This window comes from Argentina silus, assembly GCF_951799395.1.
Source record: "Argentina silus genome assembly, chromosome: 19".
NCBI lineage: Eukaryota > Metazoa > Chordata > Actinopteri > Argentiniformes > Argentinidae > Argentina > Argentina silus.
The window spans coordinates 3,437,583-3,463,056 of record NC_139673.1 but is presented as its reverse complement, the minus strand read 5'-3'; the positions used below and the strand labels follow the sequence as shown (position 1 = coordinate 3,463,056).

Below are 25,474 nucleotides of genomic sequence, written 5' to 3'. Positions count from 1 at the left end.
CTATAATACACAGCTCTACCTTCACAAGGCCACAGAGGACAGATCTATAATACACAGCTCTACCTTCACAAGGCCCTAGCAGAGGACAGATCTATAACACACAGCTCTACCTTCACACAAGGCCAGAGGACAGATCTATCTTCCCACAAGGCTCTAGCAAAGGACAGATCTATAATACACAGCTCTACCTTCACGAGGCCAGAGGACAGCCTGCTATCTGTTCTGTTGACTCTCTGAGGGGAAGCAGTTCTGTTTCTGGATCTGATGTGGCACGGAGGATCCAGACAACCACCCCGAATACCCCCTCTCAGTCTCCCCCTCTCAGTCTCCCCCTCCCAATCTCCCCCTCCCAGTCTCCCCCTCCCAATCTCCCCCTCCCAGTCTCTCCCTCTCAGTCTCGCCCCGCTCCGCAAACAGACTACGCCCTGGCCTAACCTAAAGGCACTGAATGCATGTGACTGTGTCTGTGAAACAGACAGGGATGCAGCCTCACATCCTGCTAGATCACCTCCGGAACTTTCCATTCTCATGGTCTATGGAGAGTACTCTGCTGTCAGCTACTGTGTGTGTGTGTATTACACGATACCCACTACCGAAGAATCAAGATGACACTTAAACATGAATGATGAGAGTTAAACAAGATGAGAGTTAAACATGAATAATGTTTATTGCCAAAACGCAAGACATTCAAAAAAAAAAAAGAAAAAAGAAGAAGCAATCGATCATAAATTAGAATTGTACAATATGGTAATCACAAATATACAGTGTTTACAGTTTAATGAAAGAATGACAATACCTTCACAGTGTGGGATATCCCCAGAGAGCTTTCCTCTTCTTTATAACAGAGTTAACACAACACATGTTAGTTAGTTAGTTAGTTAGTTGTGAGGCAGAGGAATAGACCTCAGGTAGCAATAGACACAAACACCATTTTAAAGATCTTGCTGGTGTAATACTCAATGGCTCAATGGTCTGCTGATATGACAAGAGACTGTACATCTTCAAGTTCGCCGTCCCCCTCACGAGTTTTGAGATTCAGATGCAGACATTCATCATCATTATGGGTCCTAAAGGTCTCGGTGGAGTGAGTCTTAACATTTCCACCCCAAATAACAGGCTCCGCTTTTCCTGAGTTATACACTGGTGATTCTATTTGACCGCTTTTCGAACTTGAGTTTGTTGTTATTGGGTTAGATTGTGGAGACGTGAACCAGGACATCCAGACAGAGTTCTACTGCCCCCTACCCCAGCCAGTCAAACACCTGTGCCCTGCTGTTGCATAAGGCTCTTCTCTGAAACAGGTCTACAGCAGGGGAGGCTGGTGGAGGTAGAAATCAGAGGACGAGATCATTGTAATGCATGGAATGGATTGATTCCATTCCATTCATTACAATGAGCCCGTCCTCCGATTTCCACCTCCACCAGCCTCCCCTGGTCTAGTGTGAAAGGCTTCAATGTAAACATGGTCTAGTGTTAGTGTAGAACAGTGACTGGTTCTAGCTTCGAATGACATTCAATCGTGATGGTTAATGAAAGTAAATTCAAATTAAAACTGTTTAACCTTGCCTTAATCCTTCATAAAAGTGTTCAGACCTTTTTTTAAAAGTAATACCACATGTTAACAATGGAAAAATAGGTTTATGTTAAAAGAATAACTTTCAAAAATAACTTTTGCGTTCTCTCGGTACAGTACATAGGTCAGACGAGATCCTATGAAGGTTTTCACAAAAACCAAACGTTTCCAAAACATCTTCATGAAAATGTACTTCCAGAGGGGGAAATGATCGTATATCTGTGTAAAACATTGCCGTCTCTGTGGGATCTGTCTTAAAAACCTTGTCATTGGCGCCATGTAAAATTCTATAGAAATTCCCAAAATAGATTTCCTTCGACCAAGACAAAAAGCTAAATCATTCAAACAACACAGCTCAATCTTTGAAACGTCCCCATGTGTCTGTCATGGGTGAATGGTTGAGTGTGAGTGAGTGAGGGAGGGAGTGGTTCACTCAAGTCAAAATAAATGACATTGAGTTTGAGTTGCTGCCTGAACAAACTGAGAAACAGTCTTCGTTCCTCACATTTCTAGAGACATCTCATAAGATTAGTAGAGAGCGATATGTTAAGTGATCTTGTCGGTCCATATACACTTAAATGATATGTCAACTCCAGAGGAGGCTGGTGGAGGTAGAAATCAGAGGACGAGCTCATTGTAATGCATGGAACGGAACCAGGAATGGTATGGTGTTTTGACACCATTCCTCATTCCATTCCATGCATTACAATGAGCCCGCTTTCCGATTTCTACCTCCGCCAGCCTCCCCTGGTCAACTCCACACAGAGACAAAGAGATATTAACTATTAAGACGGATACGGTCCTAAACGAGTCTGTGGCAGGTCCGTACAGGCCCGTACAGGTCCGTACAGGCCCGTACAGGTCCGTACAGGTCCATACAGGTCCGTACAGGTCCATACAGGCCCATACAGGCCCATACAGGTCCATACAGGCCCATACAGGCCCATACAGGTCCATACAGGTCCATACAGGTCCATACAGGCTGCCTGTCAGTGTTTGGAGGCGTGTCGGGTCCTCAGGTCTCAGCCCAGAGGCACACGGGAGCAGGGAATCATGGTCAGTTGGAGGACTCCTACAGTCCTTCATCCATCCATCCAGGTCCAAGAGATCAGGGCAGAAGCTGATGAGGGATGAGTGGGAGGCAGAGGGGAGGGGGGTTGTGTGTGTGTGTGTGTGTGTGTGTGTGTGTGTGTGTCGGCCTGTCAATGTGTGTGTTGATCTGTCAGTGTGTCGGCCTCTCGATGTATGTGTGTGTCTGTGTGTCTGTGTGTGGATTGGGGGAGGGGGGGGGCATGAGGTGTCATCCCTGGAGGTCAAATGTCCGTACACACTGACTGGAGCAGCAGTAGGCCACGAAGCTCACCGTGGTCCTGAGGAGAGAGGCGGAGAGGAGACAACGCAGAAGGAGTATGAGAAGAAATGTGGAAGACAATATGGAGGAGAGAATGTGTGTGTGTGTGTGTGATAGTGTGAGTGTGTGAGAGAGTGAGAGAGTGAGTGTGAGTGAGTGTGAGTGAGTGTGAGTGAGTGAGTGTGTGTGTGTGTGTGAGAGAGTGTGTGAGAGAGTGAGTGTGTGTGTGTGAGTGTGTGAGAGAGAGTGAGAGAGTGAGAGAGTGAGTGTGAGTGAGTGTGTGTGAGAGAGAGAGAGTTAGTGGCCACCGTGTGCTTGGCCACTTGGCTACAGTGCAGCAGCAGCAGCAGCAGTCTCCCTAGCAGCAGCAGCAGCTGTGGCCTGGTTGTTACTTCTTAAAGGATCCTGCTTTAATCACCTCTGCACTCCTTCTCCAAGTGTCATTTAGTCAATTAGACAGCCCCATAAATTACTGTCTGCAGCCTCCCGCCCACCCACTGCCTGTCCTGTCCACTCACACACCGCAGGAGCCTTCGCCAGGCCTGTACTCACTGATTATACACCACAGACTCAGGCCCTGCCAACGACACTGACACTAACACACACACACACACACACACACACACACACACACACACACACACACACACACACACACACACACACACACACACACACACACACACACACTCTCTCTCTCTCTCTCTGACTCTCACACACACACACACACACACACACACACACACACACACACACACACACACACTAACACACACACTCTCTCTCTGTCTCTCACACACACACACACACTAACACACACACACACTAACACACAAACACACACACACTAACACACACGCTGGCTAAGTGACAGCTAGCCCTCTGAAGGTATGTGACAGCCCAGAGGACGCCTTGCCAATAGTGAGTGATTATCTTATGGGGCTGACGTGGTCGACTACATCGGCTCTGAGGGAGGCTGGCATGTGTGAAATAGTGCAGACGGGATGCCAGGGTGTGTTTGTGGGACTCCCTGGTAGGTCTTAACCCCTGTGGTGCCAGCTTAGAGAGGCCTAAGACGCACTGGGACACCGGAGGGAGTGGGAAACGACATGTATACCGAAGCCCCACCGCTGCGGCCCTCAGCGATCTGTGTGCCGCTCAACCCGGGCATCAAACAGCGGGGAGGAGTTGCTTTTCCCGTGTCAAAGTCATCGAGTTGCATATGGAGCTCTTCCAAAGTAATCTCAACGTGGACTGGCGTTTCACAGAGGTCTGTTTCATGGGCACTCATACAGGCTCGCACGCACGCACGCACACACACACACACACACACACACACACACACACACACTGAGGCGCTGTACAAACTCACAGAGGGTGGCAGTGCAGCAAAGCTTCCCCTGGCAAAGCAGCCCTGTCAAAGGGAATCAACTAGAGCAGCCTTCCCTTTCAATTAGCCTGCCTGTCCATGCAAACCTGCACCAAGTGCCAGCATGGGGAGCTCTACCGGCTGGGGGGGGGGGGGGGGGGAGGGGGACGACGACGACAACACCGGCCTAACGCTACCTAACCAGGAGTACAGGAGAGGGAGGAAAGGAAACCTGCAAGGACAGGGAGCTCAGGAGGAGAAGATGTGTGTGTGTGTATGTATATATATGGGTGTACGTGTGTGTGGAGGTGTGAGTGTGTGTGTGTGTGTGTGTGTGTATAGGGGCTGGGGAGGGAATACTCCCCCCCTCCCCCTCCCCCACCCCTCCCCCTCAGGACCGTGTTAACTGCGGCTTGATGCAGCGTGTTCCTCTGTGGTGTTAATGCGAAGGCTCAACACGTTTCAAGTACCTGGGAACACAGTAGGCTGAGCGCCTGGCTGGGGTGGCTGGGGAGGCTGGGGTGGCTGGGGAGGCTGGGGTGGGTAGGGTGTTTGGGGTGGCTGGGGTGGCTGGGGAGGCTGGGGTGGGTAGGGTGTTTGGGGTGGCTGGGGAGGCTGGGGTGGCTGGGGTGGGTAGGGTGTTTGGGGTGGCTGGGGTGGCTGGGGAGGCTGGGGTGGGTAGGGTGTTTGGGGTGGCTGGGGTGGCTGGGGTGGGTGGGGTGGGTGGGGTGGGTGAGGAGGCTGGGGTGGCTGAGGTGGCTGGGGTAGCTGGGGAGGCTGGGGTGGCTGGGGTACACGAGGGTGAACGACGCGGCTGGTTCACAACAAACGGAGGGTGACAGGGGAGTACAATGGTGTGAGCACAGCGACAGATTGAGAAAATGAGCCACCTCAACGTGAAGAGAGCTGGAGAGGGCTGGGGGGGTTGGAGGTGGAGTGGAGGGGAGGGGAGGTGGAGGGGAGGGGAGGTGGAGGTGGAGGGGAGGGGAGGGGAGGTGGAGTGGAGGTGGAGGGGAGGGGAGGGGAGGTGGAGGTGGAGGGGAGGGGGAGGTGGAGGGGAGGTGGAGTGGAGGGGAGGTGGAGGGGAGGGGAGGAGAGCATCCTCTCAGCTGCGGTGAAGGGCTCGCTGAGGGTGTCTGAACATGTGGGTGTTTGTTTATTCTAATACGAGTGTGTGAAAGAGATCAACAAACCTGCCGTGTGATGTACATGCGTGTGATGTACGTGTGTGTGATGTACGTGTGTGTGATGTACATGCGTGTGATGTACATGCGTGTGATGTACGTGTGTGTGATGTACGTGTGTGTGATGTACATGCGTGTGATTGTCGGTGTACTGTATGTGTTGATAAATGTGTGTTTTGTGTGTGTTACAAGTGTGATATACATGTTTGTGTGTATATGTATGTATATATGTATGTACGTGTCTGTGTATATGTATATATGTGTGTATATGTGTGTGTATATGTATATATATGTATGTGTGTGTATGTGTGTGTGTGTGTCTATTGTTGACTGTAAGCCGTCTCCCTCCCCTGGCCCTCTACGGGGGTCTTGTTACCTGCGGTGCACCCCAGCCAGGGCGGTCTCTCTCAGGGGGAAGAGCTTGGGGTAGACGATGGTAAACATGGGCTGGCTGCAGCGATGGCAGTGACCCAGGGGGCACTGCAGGAGGTCCAGGAGGCTCTTGGGTAACAGGAAGGGCGGCAGGAGACTCGGCTCTGAAGGAGGAGGAGGAGAGAGAGAGGGGGGGGGGGTTGGAAAGAGAGAGTGTGTGAGAGAGAGAGAGAGAGAGAGAGAAAAGCCTTTGATATCTTAATACAGTATTAATAACATTGTTGTTCTCAAAGAGAAAAAAAAGAAAGGGTCAAAGACAGCATGGGGAGAGAGAGAGAGAGAGAAAGAAGCAAAGAGCTTTATCCAAATGTGACCCTCCTCTTCTGACACTTGTTTCTGCAATAGCATGAACCCCGGGGCTGGCAGACAGGAGAGTCATGCTTCTAAATTAGCCCACTTGCGTGCTATTGGTTTTAGACAGACAATAGCATTACAAGAATTCCTGTGGTCACAGTTGGGTTTCCTCTCAATGTCTTCACCAGCAGATACATCTTCTTTATGTGCCTGGTTGCAGGCAACTACAAAGGCCCAGTGTGGCAGCTGTATAAAAAAAGAGACTCAACTCAACAGCATCTGATGAATCCATTATCACAGAGAGAATGCCGTTTGACCTAATGAGAACATCTTGGTGCAAAACATCTTTGTAACATCAGTTGAAGTTTAAAACCAAGCGAGTGTGAATCTTCTACAGAGGCTTCAAAGGAGGTATAATGGGATGCTTCGCCATCTTTATTACACCAGAAAAGGCGTGTGTCAGAAGTAAGGCTGGGTATGTTAAAGAGCTTTTCAGGGTGTAGTGGAGTAGGCCTGAAGCGGAATAACACAGCATCAGAGGTGGAATTAATGTACCGTCACCCATCTACGTGGCGCAGGTGTTTTTATTTCATGTGTGAGATACGTGAAGCTTTGTGTGTGTGTGTGTGTGTGTGTGTGCGTGTGTGTGTGTGTGTGCGTGTGTGGTAACAAACCTCCATGTCTATGCTTTGGGGTAGCTGTGTTTGCCCTCTCCTCACCCCTGAGGGGCTGGCGGTATACTCCGTACAGGGCCCTCATGGCGAGCTCCTCCAGGGGGACCACCCGCTCTGCCTCTGAGCCTATGGACTTCACCTCCACAGGCAGAGGCACAGTCACCTCGCCCAGAGCCAGGGAGAGCAGCGTACTGTCAGAGACCTGCGTCGACAGACCACACCTGGACAGAGAGGGAGAGAGAGAGAGAGAGAGAGAGAGAGAGAGAGAGAGAGAGACAAGACACAGCATTCTCAATACCTCAGTACCTGAAAATTACCACAAAACATTCATTAAAAAAAAAAAAAAAACATTAATTTAGCCATTACAGGCAGAAAACAGCAGAGACAGCGGTTAGCTGTAGCTATGAGCAGGCTACATGTCCAGTAACAGATGTGTCCAAAGAGCAGAGCTGTCCTCACCCACTGCAGCCGATGACCTTGTTGTACAGGTACGACGGAAGGCCCTTGAGGTGAACGTTGTTGTCGACGAATACAAACTGCAGCTCCCGCGAGCGGCCCAAGTCTGACAGAGAAACACACACACAGTCCCCCGTCATCAGTCAGCCATCTGGTGAGCGTGTCCACTGTTGTTGGTGCTAAACGCTGGGAGACCAATCCAACTCCTGGACGTGTCGGTGAGGTCACCCAGCGCAGCCACAGCACTCCACAGAACAACCTTTAAAATCATTCTATTGGATGTACGTGTGTTGAGCGGGCGTGCACACACACACACACACACACACACACACACACACACACACACACACACACACACACACACACACACACACACACACACACACACACACACACACAGAACATTTCTCTCAACAAGAGAAATACAGTGATTCAGACCTCCAAGAGTCAACGGCACTGAAACTCCCTCTTGCTGTATCTACAGTCCAGTAAACCAGAAGAGGCTGGGGGAGGTAGAAATCGGAGGACGGGCTCGTCGCAATGCATGGAATGGTATCAAACTCGTGTTTAGACGCTGGTAAAGGCTGTATCGACAGCTATGTTGGTGTTTGATACCATTCCTCACTCCATTCCATGCATTACAATGAGCCCCGTCCTCCGATTTTTCTACCTCCACCAGCCTCCCCTGCCCTTAACTTCCACAGACTGGAAGTGCCATGGATCCCATAGATGGGGAGAGATATTCTCCTACAGTCTACGTCTTCTTCTACAGACTGGAAGTGTCATGGATCCCATGGATGGGAGAGATCCTGAGCCGTCTTCTTCTACAGCCAGTAGAAGACATTTCCGGTGTCTCCAGTCAGGCACATTGCAGGGCCATGTGAGGAGCAGGCTCTCCCTCCACCCGGGCTAGCCCCCACATTAGCGTCAGCGCTAGCCCAGAAAGAATATGCACGGCTGACTGTTGGACCACACTTTACCCTTGATGTAAACTTGAGTCGATGCTATCCTTGACTGTTCCTCTGGCAACGATGGAGAGATAGAGAGGGAGCCTTTGAAGATGGGAGGAGGAAGGCAGAGCGGAGGAGAGGCGAACCAGGAGGAGGAGGAGAGGTAACACACACACACGCACACACACACACACACACACACACAAGCACACACACACATACCTAACGCCTACTCTGCTAACACTCATATCTACACCTCCCCCCCCCCCCAGCCCTTATTAGCATGCTAGGCTCATTACCATCCTCCAGGAGCAGGGTGCCCCCCGCCTCACCCAGCCCACCCCGGCCCCCCCCAGGCTCCCTCTCAGCACCTCACAGCATGGGGGCTCATCACACCTGCAGCTTCACACGGGTAACAACCACTCCACCGCTTTCATTACCGCAATTACCCTGCTCAGTCCATTAGCCCCAGCCCACAGGGTTCAGCAGGGGTGTGATGCTGCAAGGTTGGGGCCTGGGAGAGGGGGGTGGAGGGGTGGAGGGGAGGAGGGGTGGAGGGGAGGAGGAGAGGCTCAAGGCCAGGCAATCCATCAAAAAAGGTGGCAAGCAAGGAGACACTTCACCGGCTCTGCTCCACATGACTGCTATTATGTCATTGAGGAGATTACTAAGCCATTGTAATGGTGCTTATTTCAGGATATTAAATACCTGTTCTGTATCGGCCAAAGGTTTCTGCGTTTGCTCTTTGCTTGTGAGCCAGCTTGAAGTCAACTGTGTGTGCCTAGGCACCAGAAGCAAAAACCGGGTTATCTACACGCTTCTGATCTTCAGGGTGTATGTGAGGTAAGAGCATTCTTTCTGGTGCAGGCTACGCACACACACACACGCACATCCACATCATCACATCTGTCCTCCCTGACGAAGGGAAGCTGTCCATCTGTGGATGTGGACAGCCAGTAATAGTTACTAATATTCTCTCTCTCTCTCTCTCTCCCCCTCCCTCTTTCTTTCTCCCTCCCTCTCTCTCTCCTTCCCCCTCTCAAGGCTCTTTTGTGGCCAGTGGCTGTGTGAATGTGGAAGGGCAGTCAGTGTCTGAGTCTGACATATTTCCACCAGCAGGCATGCACGCTTCAACCAGGCCGTCCGGCCATCGAGCCAGGCGGCCCAGATCAAAGAGCCCAGGCCCTGGGACGAGCACAGCAGATCCCTGGTTCAGGCTGGGGCTGGATAGGCCCCACAGACACAGCCTGGCTAAGGCCTGGGACTGGGCCTGGGCCCCTGACGTCACAACATTAGCATATGCCACGCACATGGTAGCCTAGCGAACAAAGATCACTCTGTAGTGTGTGTGTGAGGGGGGGGGGGAGATGGAAGAACACAGAGTTACCCCCTGGTGGCTGACCCGAGAAGACCGGGGAGGGGAGGGGAGAGAGGCCTGGATGGTTGGTGTGTAACTTGAGGGGGCGGCGGGGGGTGGTTATCCTTCAGCATCGACACCCATGACAAAGTAATCAATGGATCACTATGACTCACACAGATTGGGATTACAGCACAACGTTTCACAGGTGACATTCAATCAATCCTAGCACGCATGCATGCACGCACACACGCATACACACACACACACACACACACACACACACACACACACACACACACACACACACACACACACACACACACACACACACACACACACGGCAGCGCTCTGTAACTAAGTGCTCTCCCACTCTTGCTTTGGAGAGGAGATTACAACAGTGAGTCACAGTCACACTCACATACTCACACACACGCACACACACACAAAGCTGTTGAGAGTCTGAAACCCCCCAGTATGAGAAGAAACGTCTCTCTCCTGCCTACCAGCTGAGCTGAGGCAGTCACATGACAGTTGTTTCAGAAGAAGTCAACGAAAGGGAGTTACCGTAGAAACAGGGGAGCCGCAGGGAGACAAGCTCTATTGATCAGGAACTATTAAGATCTCGACCCAAACTGCATAAAAAGAATCCTGCGCTTACTGGTCCTCTGTGGCTCAGTTGGTAGAGCATGGTGCTAACAACACATAGGTTGTGGGTTTGATTCCCACTGAAATGTATGCACTCACTGCAATGTAAGTCGCTTTGGATAAAAGTGTCAGCTAAATGGCATATATTATTAAAAGGGCATATATTTTGAACCACACGGGTTTGTGATGTTCGTTTACATGTATAGATTTGAGTCATTTCTAACCTACAGAGTGCAGCCTTTAAACCAGCCACTAAAACTTAATAATCTTAAATCAAAGCACTGTTGGAAGTTTGGATGACCAGTTGTACATCTCCAGTGAGTTGTGGTTCTGGGGTGGCCAGGTGAGGGGGAGTCGGGTCCACATGTCTGGCGTGGTGTCAGGGGCAGTAAAATACATGCTGGAGGAGCGGGAGCGGCTCTCTGGCCTTTGATCTACAACGTATCCTCCCTTCAAAGACCTTCCATTGGCTTCAGAACCATCGCTAGAACAATAAACCACATCCCTCTGTCTGTCTGTCTGTCTGTCTGTCTGTCTGTCTCTCTGTCTGCCGGGAGCTGCAATGAAGCCAGGCAATCTGGCAATAGAATAATAGATCGGAATCGAATCGTAGAACACGAAATCTCAATTGGAAAAAAAGTTGTCAATGAAGTAGGGGCACAATGAAGTTCAACCCCCCCGACCGACCGATCCAATCCCCAGATAATGGCACTGCATGTGCACATGCCTTGACTGTGGAACTGTAAATAAAAGGTCATTCTTGTAACTGTGCATTAGCTTTCCTACCAAATGAACAAGCTATTTCAGACGACTCAGAATAGCATCAGCAATGTTGATATCATGGAATTACAAAACAGCAAGACACCTAATGATCATCATCACCTCTAAAGGGTGAGCAGCAGCACAAGGGCCTCTTCAGGCACATTCTCTGACCAACAACTTCTTCGCTTTCCTGATTTAGGCAGAGAGAGGAGGGTAAATAACTGAACAATAAGACAGTGTGTCCGTTCGGGAAGAGAAATTCGGCACTCCATTGCTGACGACGTGGTGATGACCCGCTGCTGATGACGTTCTGTAGAGCAGTAAATGACCTTTAACCTTTGACGCCTGACCCCTGTTTGACCCCCCCCCCCCCCCCCCCACACACACACACACCACCCCCACCCATTCCCCAGACCAGGCTCACCCAGGGGCAGCGAGGCCAGGCGGTTGGCGGCCATGGAGAGCTCGTTGAGGCTGTGCAGCTGACAGAGCTGGCGGGGGAAGCCCCTCAGGTGGTTGCGGTCCACCGTCAGGCACTGCAGGGACAGGCACTGGTGCAGCCGCTCCGGCAGGCAGACCAGCAGGTTCATGGACACGTCCAGGGTCTCCAGGTCCCGCAGGTCCCCGATCTCTGCAACGCAACACACACACACACACATGAGGACACACACGGACATCTGTGGACACACACACACAAGGACACACATGTGGACACACGTGCACACACACACAAGGACACACACGCACACACATACAAGGACACACACACATACACAGACACACACACACACACAAGGACACACACACACAGGCATTGGCAGTGAGGATGTGTACTCTCCAGTAGTCACCTCACACTGAGTGAGGGAGATAGTGCGCTAACCACTGGGTTGGGGGCCCCGTGTTAAACAGCTAACCACTGGGTTGGGGGCCCCGTGTTAAGCTGCTAACCACTGGGTTGGGGGCCCCGTGTTAAACAGCTACCCACTGGGTTGGGGGCCCCGTGTTAAACAGCTAACCACTGGGTTGGGGGCCCCGTGTTAAACAGCTACCCACTGGGTTGGGGGCCCCGTGTTAAACAGCTACCCACTGGGTTGGGGGCCCCGTGTTAAACAGCTACCCACTGGGTTGGGGGCCCCGTGTTAAACAGCTACCCACTGGGTTGGGGGCCCCGTGTTAAACAGCTAACCACTGGGTTAGGGGCCCCGTGTTAAACAGCTAACCACTGGGTTAGGGGCCCCGTGTTAAACAGCTGTCCAATCCCTAAATGTTCAAAAGAACAAAGTCGCTGTGCAGCTCACCGAAACATGTGTGCCAATCAGAGGGTGTGTGTTGTGTGATTATGATAGAAATCTAAGCCCAGAGTGAGTGAACAGCGGGAATGATGATACGCCCCCTGTTGAGAGTGTGTCCACAGAGAGAGGCAAAGAGCAGGTCTCCAGCTCATTAACTCCACTAATGAGGACCAGAGAGAGAGAGAGAGAGCACGAGAGATGGGTGAAAATGCCTCATGGGAAAAATTATATATGGCATTACACTGATTGTGCCACAGTCAGAGCAAATAAGAAAAAAACCTCTGCGACAGCCCCCTCACACAGAGACAGAGAGAGAGAGAGAGAGAGATGAAACTCTTAGTGAGGTATTATACCTGGAGGAAGGATTTTTAGCTTTTAGCTAGAGAGACAGAAGAGAGAGGTGGAGAAAGAGGCTCTTCTGTGGCCCTGGACAAAGGGGTGGAACAAGTATGTGCTTTACACACCGGCTTCAGAGTCCTCTATCGCCCTCTGTTGTCAAGACGAGCACTTACAGCGCGTTTGGTAATTGAGCGTGTACGCTGAAGACAATCCTACCCTGAATGGTTTCTTCAAACATCTTCATTCTGACGCAGCAACATATCTTGTCAATCTCATAATGACTTGAGTGATAGTCAGTACACACACAGTTCTTAATACAACATTGCCTAGGGTATATTTCTATTTCTGTAACATCATTACGGGAGCTATCGCGCAACGCAACAATCGCGTGTAAACACTTAAGAAACGAATAACGTTACGCCGATCCAATATACACGTGCCTTGAGACTGTGGCACTGTAAACACACGGTCATTCGTGTAGCTGTGCATTATCTTACAGTACACCATAAATAAATTAGCTGTTTACGACGATTCAGAATAGCATTAGCAATGTCCACATAACGGCCTTACTAACAAACAGCGAGACACCTAATGACCGTCATCAACGGCGACGGAGTCACCTCTGAACAAAACACACGGCTCTCTCCAAAACATCCTCTGAGCTCTGATTTCTTTGTTTTCATGATTTAGGCAGACAGAGTAGGGTAAAGAACAGAAGATAGTGTGTGTCTGTGTGTCTATCCAGGAAGCCCTGTAAGGCGAAACGTAAAGGTCGTACAAGTGTGGGGGCCTCAGTTGGCAAGCGAAGCTGGCCGTACGCTGGAATGCACTGAAGTGCTCGGATGATTGCCTTGGCTGGCCCACACTTCCCTTACACACTCCTCCTCATTCTCTCTCTCTCTCCCTCCCTTCCTCCCTCTCCCTCCATCAACTCTGTAACTGTGACTCTCTCTCTTGCTCTCTCCCTCCCTGTCTCACTCTTTATCTGTCCACTGAAAGAAAGACACATTCCTAAACTCACATTCTTACATTAAGCCCTTGGTTCTCTGAAACCATCCGTTGGTATTTGTTTGTAATATCCTACATCTTCCACCATGAATCTGAGGGCTTCACTGAGGAACTGGTTCAATAACCTCTGACCAGCTGCTTGTCTGTTGTCCTGTGATTCATACAGACCAACATTGGGCCAACAACTTCATCCCCAGAGAGAGACTGCACTCCTAGAATCTACTGTACCGTGTCCCCACTAATGGAAAGACGTCAAATCTATGCCAACACAGAACTCATCGCAGCATGGAGGCCTAACTGGGTTCATGGCAAACAGCCAAATGTTGATGTTAACATTGCTGCAACGTTGATAGACTACTATGACAGCTTTGATGAAAAGGGCCTTTGGGGACGTAGTTAACATCACTTGCTAAGCTTTGAAGCATTGGCAAGTGGAAAACGAGGGAACGTACTGTAGGTCACATGGCCCTGCATTGCATATGGATCATAACACTGACTAAGATAGCAGAGAAGGGAGAGCATGAACACACATTATGTAAGAGTGCAGACTGGCATCCATCCCATTGCCCTACTCCTACTGAACAGAGAGAGGTCAGGGGGGTGGAACCAACTGTTAGATAACTAACTACAAGACGCCATAGACTCCTGGCTTTTTATTGATTTTTTAAATTAATGTTTAGTCCTGAGATTTCACACAGCATCTTATCGAATTTGACGTCATCCGTATTTTCTCCCCAGCAGGGACCTGCTGTACACAGACAGTACTTTAAACATACTTGCAGGCTCAATACATGACAAGCATCAATGAAGGGCTCAAAGAACTTCAATTGAAAAGCACAGGCAGGCAGGCAGCGCAAGCAGGCAGCACAGGCAGGCAAGCGGCACAGGCAGGCAGCACAAGCAGGCATCACAAGCAGGCAGCACAGGCAGGCAGCACAGGCAGGCATCACAAGCAGGCGGCACAAGCAGGCAGCACAGGCAGGCATCACAAGCAGGCGGCACAAGCAGGCGGCACAAGGCCCTGCGCTGTCAATGGCCTCCCTCACTCGCCATCACCCTACTGACTACATAGTCAGTACACACACTGTCCCTGACTGCTACATAGTCAGTACACACACCATCCCTGACTGCTACATAGTCAGTACACACACTGTCCCTGACTGCTGCGAAGAAACACAACACTGCTGTCTCTCTCTGGGCGCAGCCTGACATTCCACAGGCTGCTCCTTACTGCATATTTTTGACTCACCGTTACTAAATTAGGAAAGCAGAGAGAGAGAGACTGAGGTCTACGTCTGCCAAAAGAGGGGTGGGGGATGCGGGGGGAGGGGGGGAGGGCGGGGGAAGATGTTGGCAGCTGGAGACAGGTCTGGATTTGCTGTGGAGGTCCGCTGGTCACTGCCAGCCCAGTCACAGACACACTAGAGCCCAGAAATAGCCCTGTCTGACAGTGGCCCGGGCCAAGGAGGGTACTGAATCTGACTGTGGTCCCAGGCTAAAGCTTCCACAAACAGACACTCACTGTCTTCGCTGGGCCTTCACTCACCCTTAAAGACCCTGCTGCCCACACTTGTACTTGGGATTGAACACAATGTAGCAGTCACTGTGTGTGTGTGAGTGAGTGAGAGAGAGAGAGAGAGAGAGAAAAGAGACAAATAAAACTCTAGTGAGGAATGTTATGTTATACCTGAAGGAAGGAATTTGAGCTGGTTGTTGGCCAGTCTCAAGTGCCGTAGGGACCTCAGTCTGCCAACCTCTGGACAGATGACCTGAAGAGCGTTGTCACTCAGATCCAACGACTGCAGCTTGGCCAGGCTTCCTATAGCTGATGACAGGGCACAAACACTGCTCTCATACTGTACCTACAAGTTATCATCTTCCATGATGTCAAATTGTCACCATATATTGATAAAACAGAGAAGCATTTACCTTCAGGAATGATGGCTATGTTATTAGAGTGTAGATACCTTTGGGAGAAAAAGTAACATTTACACTTCTGGCAAAAGCAAATGGGTACTACCGGTAAGTAAAACACAAATGAAGACACAACACTAGCTATTTGCTTATTCAACAGTGTTCTGGGTGGACTTTCCTTCTCAAGACATAATGAATCTATTAACTCTGGTGACATCTACTGGATATAATGGGAAACTACAGGTCCCAAAGTTCATCTCTGTCAACATACTCATGCGCATTAAGCAGTATATATGTTACTCATGCCTATATGCGTGGCAGTGAAACATTCACAGACAAAATCAATAAGAACACACTGAACCAGAAACCCAGTGATGGTGACATGTATTTGGATAAGAAGTGTAATGTACTGCACAGTTAAAAGGTAGGAGACTCACAGCTCAATCAGGTTTGGGAGCTTCTGTGCGAGATTGTCAGGCTATAGGAGAGTGAGAGAGAGGCAGAGGGGAAGAGAGAAATAATTTTAAAAAAAGGAAATAGAGTTTTTAAAAAAACGAAAGAGGCCATACAAATATAACTTATAAAAACCCCCCAGTCCACCAGTGGCAGGTCTCACCACATCCGTACCAGAGTTGTGAGAGAGTTCCTCTTCATGTAGAGCCTCTCCAGAAACTGCAGACCCTCATCCTTAAGGAGTTCCACAGGGAAGTTGTTGAGGTTCCTGTAGTTGAGGAACAGGTTCTTGTGGCGTTCCTGTTTGGCCATAAATATCGTCTCGTGGAGTGCAGAGGCCATTTCTACGGAGAAGCCCCTTACCAAGGGGGGTTTCCCTGTCCTTCTGTCCCTTCTACACCATTGTCGGCCCCTAGAACCAGAAACAAAGAAGAGTTATTGATACCAGATAATCAGAAGTCATTCATTGGGAATTAAATTAACAACATACACAGCAAACAGAACGGCATTTATAACATGGCCACATAATGCCTACAGTACATTATTATCAACAAGAGACACAGGTTGTCAAACACATACACTTAGAAGCTGTTGATTCAAAACCTGCAAGAAGTTTTCAGACTTCACAAGCTGTGCCAAGTCGTACCATCTCTGACGGCAGCAGGTCCAGTCTTGTCGTTGGGTCGTGGTTACTGCTAGTACTAGGTATATGTTCTGGCTTAGTTAACTGGCTAGGTGCTAACTGCTTAGCTAGCTGTGTAGCTACAGAGCAAAGGTACGGCAACTGCGTCGTGCATAATGTTGCGGGGCTCTTATGCCCACTAATATTCGCCATGGTTAATTATCAGCCAACATCATAAGAAGACGTACAGTGCTCCGGAGAGGACAAGACAAAAACCAGTTGCCTAGTTAGCTTTACCAGCTAGCTACCATGCTAGCTTATTTGACAACATCACTCTGCTGCAGATCTGCAAGACGTAGACAGATAATTCATGTCAAACTTGTACCCAACTTTACCTTATACTTGTGAAAGCACGTTACGGTCTCATCACGTCCCTGTATGCATATATCGAGTTCCTCTTGCAAGGGTTTTAGCTGTCATTTGGCTGTCAACACAGATGTACGTAACTATGATGCGTCAAAAGTGATACTGCTGGCCGCTGGTTGTTGTAGTTCTTTGCGCTTCATAACAACTCAACCTTTTAGCCACACGAGGGCGCTCTGAGTCTGATAGATAAATCACTCAGGAGACAGTTCTGTGGACAGCTTTTAGATAAAGTGGATTTGAGAAAATACTGTTTGCTCTGCATTACATACAAGCGGCCAATTTCTATAATACAGTTAAATTAAAGTTACATTTGCCATAATGAAACGCAAAATGGCTTAAGTGTGTCACACTGTCTTGGTGGTCCTCTGACAGAGGTAATGAAATGCTCGGAGAGCCAAGTCGGCTTCCAGTGTTCCTTTGTTGTGGTTCCAAAGCACATGATTTTCTTGGTAAAGAGCACACGCTTTACTCTGTTCCAATTGGGCTGGAAACACCACCGTTGGCAACGGTCCTGGAGCAAATGGAGAGAGAGGTCCCATTATGAACCCGACTCCATTTTGGCCCATGGCCACATCCCCCCTCAGTGTTCGGCTCTTATCTCTTTGGTGTATCAAGATCTGAGACATGTCAGTGATCTGAAAGGACTGGGTAGGTGTACCAATGCAGTGCTTTACGGTACGTACAATAGCTTACCGGAGGGCCAGGTCCAAGTGGATTCATCACTTATCTGGCCTCCACCTGTTCGGTCACTGCAGCCAGGGTCTGTTAACCCTCAACTAAACCAAAGTGGTGTAATCCAGAATCAAGCACTGCTCTGTGTTTTTCAGGTCTACCACAACCGATGAGTGTATATTGTGTAAATGTTGTTTATCCGAGGGATATTAAAAAATACCTGTGGTAACTGGGATGGGAATGTGTTTTATTCCAATTATAGATATTATCCTCCCCCGAAAAATGCAAGTAATCATGTTTGTTGCATACATTTTTATTCAACTTAAATCTTGTGGTAATTTAAACGACTAGAAAAAGCAAGAATCAGAGAAACTATCATTCTCCTCTCCTTCAGCCATTCAAATAAACAGTTTATTTTTCCCATAATGTAAAGTATTCAGAATATATTGATAACAGGAATAAATTCTTACAACAGAATATACAAAAGAAAAAAAACAACAATTGAAACCTCTATCTAATTAATCATTTCAATATAAACACAGGAGTTTGTATGAATAATTTACACACATCAAATTCTTGGTAACAAATTGGCCATTTTTCGTAAAAAAAAAAAAAAAGAAAAAAAAAAAGAGAAAAGATATCATATCGACAAGAGTCCTGTTTCAAAGTCAGTTCAATGATGCTCTCCAGTGGTAAAATTGCGGCAAATAAAAAGTCAGACCACTAACATTGAAATATCCATCGTTATTATAACTTCACACCAGCGGGAACTGGCAAATTTAAAAGACCATAGAAATCCACGTACTGTAACTAGCAAGCTGCGATTGTTGGTTAGCGTCATCTAGGACATTACAGTGAGTCAGGACACCCAGCTATCTGCCTCTCTGATCCCAAGGCCTTCACTCACTCACTCCCAGGGTTGACTCAACCGAACGAGGAGATCAAAACCACATCTCAGTCCACTGAAAACATACACCACCGGCCTTACAGCTCTACCGCTCTGTTGAAAAATATATTTCGTTTTTTTTGTAAATCTTACAATAGGAGTATTAAAGCGGAGACAGAACAATTCCTCCCCACAACATGTTTGTGTTCCTCCCGTCGCGGTAATTGGAATAGAAGCACAGTAGGACAGATGGGTTGAGATAAACGCCTTGTGACAGAGCCAATCTCTGGCGGCTGCACCGAGGAGGTGCTGGGGGAGAAGGGAGTGAGATGATGGCATGGGAATGAGTGGGGGAAACTCGCATGGGGTTGGAAAACAGGCATTTGTCCCTTAGAAGATCAACTGTCTGAAACACCAGGGTCTTTGTTACCCAGTCCTTCAATGGAGCATCAGCCCACAGTGCTGTACCATTGGTTGCTGTCAACATCTGATTCCGTGCTTCCTCACCACAACAGCAGACAATGCGCTGACTGAGTCGAAGGAACTACTTTTGTTATATTAGAACTTCCTCGACCACTGAATGAACTGATTGTCTAAATGGTTCAGTCTGAACTGTAGTGATTGTGAAGTCTCCCACTCATTCAAAACAAGCCTAATTTGGAGTAATTTGGTGCAATTTCAGGGTGAAAAATACAACAACCAATAATTCCATGACTCAGGTTCTGTCTCCATAAACCAAGGCCCCTGTTGTAAGCATATAGAGGAATGCTAAACAGATGAACAGTGACATGAAAATGAAATATCAAATAGTATTATATTTCTTGTGATGGTATGCATTAAAACTACCACAGCCTAAAGACCCTATCGCCATCATATTCAAACCATGAAAGTGACAAAGCCTGTCCATGCCAAAGTTTTCAATAAAGCTGGTAAGCAAGCACACACAGATTGCTACTCCAAAACTACTCTAAAGTGTATTGTAAACTTCACTTCGTTACATTTTTGTCAAATGACTACCCGTATCTACTGTAAGAGAGAGAGAGAGAGAGAGAGAGAGAGAGAGAGAGAGAGAGAGAGAGAGAGAGAGAGAGGGAGAGAGGGAGAGAGAGAGAGAGGGAGAGAGGGAGAGAGAGAGAGAGAGAGAGGGAGATAGAGAGAGGGAGAGAGAGAGAGAGAGAGAGAGAGAGAGAGAGAGAGAGAGAGAGAGAGAGAGAGAGAGAGAGAGGGAGAGAGAGAGAGAGAGAGAGAGAGAGAGGGAGAGAGAGAGAGAGGGAGAGAGAGAGAGGGAGAGAGAGTGTGTGTGTGTGTGTGTGTAGCAGTATTGTGAGTCTAAGGAACTAGGAAACTGGCAGCATATTTATGTAAACCAACATTCACTTAGCAACAGGCCAACTCATAATTTCGTCATTGAATATTGAAAAAGTAAAATAAATAGATGTCAATACTTAAGAGACATAGAAAAGGATACTCTACAACTAAATGTGATACACTTGTTGCACCCATATACATAACGCAAAAACACAAGCACAAAGCTGGTGATCTGGATTTATTTGTCTTTTAACAAATACCACACACACACAAAAAAAAAAACATTTTTCATCCAGCAATGTGCCACTCTACCAACCCAGGTTCCATTGCTATCCTCCATTTTGTTTTTAATTCCTGGAGTGCGTTCTTTAAACAAAAAATAGAGATAAAGAGATTAAGAATGTAAGTGCGTTTGTTCAGAACGGCCAGGCTTTCACATGGACCGCAAACCTTTCTTCACGTCCTCCTAACCCAACCTGTCTCCTGAATCTTCAACATCTCTGGTTTCAACTCCCTAACTTTGGACAATACAACTCTGACATCCTCCTCCATACGACAACTCCCTCCTACCTAATCATTTCCGCAACCAAAATCAGAAAGAACACAAAAATGTTTTCCCCAGGTTGGTACAATGTTGATTGCAGAACATAATTTGATATGAACATGAAATTCCCCCTCTTTACCTCAACAGCACCACCTAGAGGTGCAGTGCCAAGGCTCTTCTGTAAAGGCCTACTGTACTGTACGTATCACAACACGGTTTTAAAGCAGCAACATCAGCAGCAGCCGCAGCAGCAGCAGACTAGAGAGGGGGTCTGGGGGCGGCTATGGAGTTGTCCCCCTCTCCCTAGGCCACTCCACACCTTCAGCCCAGAGAATACCAACAAGCCCCGTGATCATTGGATCTAGTAGGGGGAGGGAAATGACCTAGAATCAGTTGGAATGGTATCAAACGAAAGATAAATCCTGAATAAGATGTATTTATGTGTGTGTGTGTGTGGGTGTGGTGGGGTCGGGGGGTGTCCCAAAGAACTGTGGAATCTGGATGAACATTACATGCAGTACTGTCGCAGTGTGTTTGTGAGGTGGGGTGTTGGGGAGTGAGAATGATGATAATGATGATGATGATGAGGGGAAAAGGCCTTTTATCTACTGGTGTGACGGCCAGAGAGAGAGTAGTAGACTGCTTGGAAACATGAGGTGTTCCTCTCTCTCTCAATATCTGATGGGTGTTTGGTAATGATCAGGCTGTTACGTATCAATGACTCTCCTTTCATACTACCGTACCCCCCCCAAAGCTGGTGATTTTAGAACTAACCCCCTGCCTCCCGTCCCCCATTAACTCCATGGTACCGACCGGTTTATAGAATGTCATGACACCTCTGCAGATTCTATCAGTGGAGCTCTAGCTTTGGGACCAAACCAATATGGATGTTACAGGGGGGGAAACATCGACAAGCTCACAATTGAATGGCGTGCTTAAATTTATCTGCTGTGTAATCATTGTTTATAAACAGCTTTGATCGAGTGCCAAGAAAGCAAATTATCATGAGCTGTCAAGAACCGTCAATTCAAACCAGACCCTTTCAAAACAGTCAGTCACTGTGGCCAGCAGACTGCAGAATACAATGGTTTCTTTTATTACTTCAGTCTTGAGCAAGTAACACTTTCCTTTTGTTTTGTTTTAATGGGGAGGGGGGGGGGGGGGGGGTGGAGCTTGTCTCACAAAGCACATTTCCGTGTTGATTCCCTCGTCATCGATGACTGAAACGCTGGTTTGGTTTTTCCAAAGCTACGGCTTCACAAACATCCGTTTTGACTGTAAACTCAACACACTTCACAACAGCACGGAAACACACTGAGCAGACGTGGTCACACACATTTCATATTCATTTATCATCCAACATCTTTTTTTTTCCTTTCCTCTTTCTAGAAACGACAGGTTAGCTCTGAAGCCATCGACATACCCAAACAGTACCAAAACAATATCCAAAAATACAGTTTACGCAAGCAAACCCCTCAATCGAAGTCAGCTGTATGATCTGAGAAACTCTGGTTGTGGGAATAATCACCATTATGTGCAGCGGAGTGAAGAGGGATGGGTTTGAGGCAGACATGATGAACTAGGGAATTACTGGAATCAAATCTCTACTACTCAAATTCTCTGTTTATTCATGTTTTCATTTTTACAAGAAATGTAGTGTTTACAACTTCAGTGTGAATGAAATTGCATAGCTTTCTGGGCCAAATCCTGTCAGTCTTATCTTATTCGTACAAATGCCTAGAACAGCTCACCCCTCCACTCCATGGATTGTTGAGTTTGTGGTTTGTAGTGTTGATGAGTTTCACCAGGTAAAGAGAACAGTAATATTGTCCTTGCAGATACATGAGAAGAAAGTGAGATGTAGTCTTTTCATACATATACATAGATCTAAAAAAGAGTGAGGTAGATAAATGCTTGAAGGAAAAACAAAATGTCCCCCAATCATGAAAGCAAAGAAAAAAAATAAAATAATAGAAAAATATCTCCATGTAATACTTACTTGCAGGGCTTTTCTTTTTTTAAGTTTTTTTTTTGTAGGTTTTTTTTTTTACAGTGATTTACAAATATCACAAAGGGAAAATAAACAAAAATAAATAATCATATAGGGAAAGCATGTGGGCAGGGCGGGGGGCGGGGGGGATAATATGCAACGTTTTGCTGTGAATAATCCTTCAAAAATACATAACCAGGTGGTCCTCTCGGTCTGTTCTCATAGACACTTCTGAGATGTTTGCAACGTACCAGTATTTTTAGTGTTTGTATTAGTATTTCTAGATGGATCTATGCTTATCTTATCAAATATCTGACTGTGTTGTAGACACACTCTGGGATTGGTAGTAGTACTCAGATATGTCAGTATTGTTTATTACAGTATTGTAGGGGGTGGGTTGGGGGGGTTGGGAGTCTCGGGTAAGTAAAGGGACACACTGCTCAGGGTCGTACATGGAGGGGGGGTGGGGGAGTCTCGGGTAAGTAAAGGGACACACTGCTCAGGGTCGTACATGGAGGGGGGGTGGGGGAGTCTCGGGTAAGTAAAGGGACACACTGCTCAGGGTCGTACACGGAGGGGGGGGTGGGGGAGTCTCGGGTAAGTAAAGGGACACACTGCTCAGGGTCGTACACGGAGGGGGGTTGGGAGGAGTCTCGGGTAAGTAAAGGGACACACTGCTCAGGGTCGTACACGGAGGGGGGGTGGGGGAGTCTCGGGTAAGTAAAGGGACACACTGCTCAGGGTCGTACACGGAGGGGGCTGGGGGAGTCTCGGGTAAGTAAAGGGACACACTGCTCAGGGTCGTACACGGAGGCCGAGACAGAGAACATAAGTGAGTAAAGTTGGTTCTAAATACAACACTAAACCTCGACCGAAACCCACAGATCTCTTCAATCCAGGGTCAGGGGTCGACGGGTGACCACACTACCAGGGTTCAGCGGAGGAGGAGGAGGAGGAGGAGGTTTAAGGGAAACCAGTAGACAATGATGAGAATGTATGGAGAAACGCAACGCCTTAAACTTTACCCTGAGATTCCGTTGTGGCTCGGTGGCGCCACCTTGCCACAGCGCGAGGAAACAACCGGTACAAGACTGTCGAAGGGGATGACTCACAAGGAGCCACGGGTCAGGTTTGAGAAGACCAACAATGTCAACAACATTAATCAATACAATCACTATACCTCTAAACAAAAGAAAAACTGAAAAAAAGGTCTCGTTCTAGCAAAAAGAAAATGTATCGTTTAAAAAATAGAAGGCATCGGACAATATGTGGCAAAAACACCATACCTTTATGAGCAAAAAGAGAAACAATGCAATGTTTCGCATGAATTTTTGCAGAAGTACAAGCATAAGAATAATGGACTGTAGTGGAAACGGTCAAAGATTAAACCTGAAGGATTTTCTTTATATATAATAGATATATATTACAACCACAAGAGAAACAAAGAATAAAATAGCAGCTTCTTTCTGTACAGACAATTAGATGAACATCTGAACCGTAAAAAAGTTATAAAAGTGACACAAACAAATGATGTGTATGTAAATGCTGTGGTCTAACATACAACTGTAAGACCCAATATAGAAATGTCTGAATTGTATCGAGACTAATGACTAGTCTAAAAAAACACCTGCTGTTTACAACAATGCCTCACTTGTCTTGAGCAAACGCTTGCTTTACACGAGGTCGAGTCTGTTGAGTTTTTAGTGTTCAAATCAGTTTGCTTCTTAAGCCAACTTCCCTTCCCATTTAGTTTTGTTTTAGTGTGTTTTTAAATTATTTTATTTTTATTTATTTGCTTATTTGGCGCTATGTCCTTTTTGCTTCATGTGTAACAGCACTTTGTGTATGAACAACCCCATGGCTGACCTCTGACCTCTGACCTGGCGCAGTAGAGTAATAGATCAGACATAACTTACATCTGGCCAGACTGGGAAGGGAGGTCCTAGGAGAAGAAAACAGCCTATTCCATTGATCATAAACCTTTAAGATGATACAAAATACAATATTACGCCAGTGTAAAAATGTGGAGTGTGAGAATGCTTGATTTTGTTGCTTCCATGCTCAATCAAAGACAAAACCAATGGGAGTAAACAACTAAACAAAAATAAAGGTACAATTTGGCAACAAATTTGGCAGATTTGACGTTTAGCTCCTCCCTTTCTCAGTAAACCACTGGCTCCAGTGGCGGCCATTTTGACCCAGTGCTCCCAGTGGGTGGAGAGCATCATCTGTGAGACATTGGGAGGAGAGCGACTGCTCTTCTCCGTGGAGAGGTACACATGCATGACCGGCGATCTACTGAGACACACGCACGTACAATGAAGAGACCAACCTCTTGAAGTGCTTTTCCATTGGATTTCGCGTCCAGATATGCTAATAATCGATTTTCACAACATAATGCCCGTCCACCCATCCACACCCACCACTTTTAGTATTCCCCATTTGGAAATTTATAAAAAAAAAAGTAACAAAAAAACCGATATATATATAAAACAAGTTCATCCGTCAGGAGAGAGACGAGTCTTCCTGAACGCTTTCTTTCTTTCCGCTCCGTCGTCCTCATCCTCGTCCTCGTCTCCCGGCGCCACAGCAGGTGGTTGTTTGTTTTGTCACCTTGAGGGAGAGAGAGTCGGTTGATAGAAATGAAAATACAATAAAAATATGAAAAAGAGAAATCCACCGGGGTACAGTAGAACATCGACCGACTGCCTAGTGGGGTTTTCTGACTCTTTGTTCTCAGGACAGGTCCGCTCTCCCTCCTGGGTTCCATTCGCTCAGAGAAACACAAAACGACCAGACCAGACAGACTTGTAACAAAAGGGCGTGTGTGTGTGTTTAGGAAGAGTTCCCCTTTTAGAGGACAGGCCGTAGAAAAGAGGAGAGGAGAGGGAGGAAGGGGGGGGGGGGGGGGTTGTTGGGGATAAGGGGGGAGAGAAGGGGAGGGGGCGGGAGGGGGGGTGTTCCCCTGGA

The 25,474-nt window shown here is 47.7% G+C and overlaps 1 protein-coding gene across 1 annotated transcript; it reads right to left on the bottom strand.

Moving 5' to 3' along the window:
• Positions 1–1,378: 1,378 nt before the first annotated feature.
• On the bottom strand, positions 1,379–17,163 carry lrrc28 (leucine rich repeat containing 28). Its single transcript, XM_083691014.1, has 10 exons — positions 17,074–17,163; positions 16,231–16,468; positions 16,041–16,081; positions 15,619–15,656; positions 15,377–15,514; positions 11,475–11,681; positions 7,337–7,439; positions 6,878–7,098; positions 5,854–6,013; positions 1,379–2,943 (listed from the first exon to the last, which is right to left on the bottom strand). The coding sequence occupies exons 2-10, from the start codon at positions 16,396–16,398 to the stop codon at positions 2,874–2,876; spliced, it is 1,146 nt and encodes a 381-aa protein (XP_083547140.1). The 5' UTR covers positions 16,399–16,468; positions 17,074–17,163; the 3' UTR covers positions 1,379–2,873.
• Positions 17,164–25,474: the final 8,311 nt, after the last annotated feature.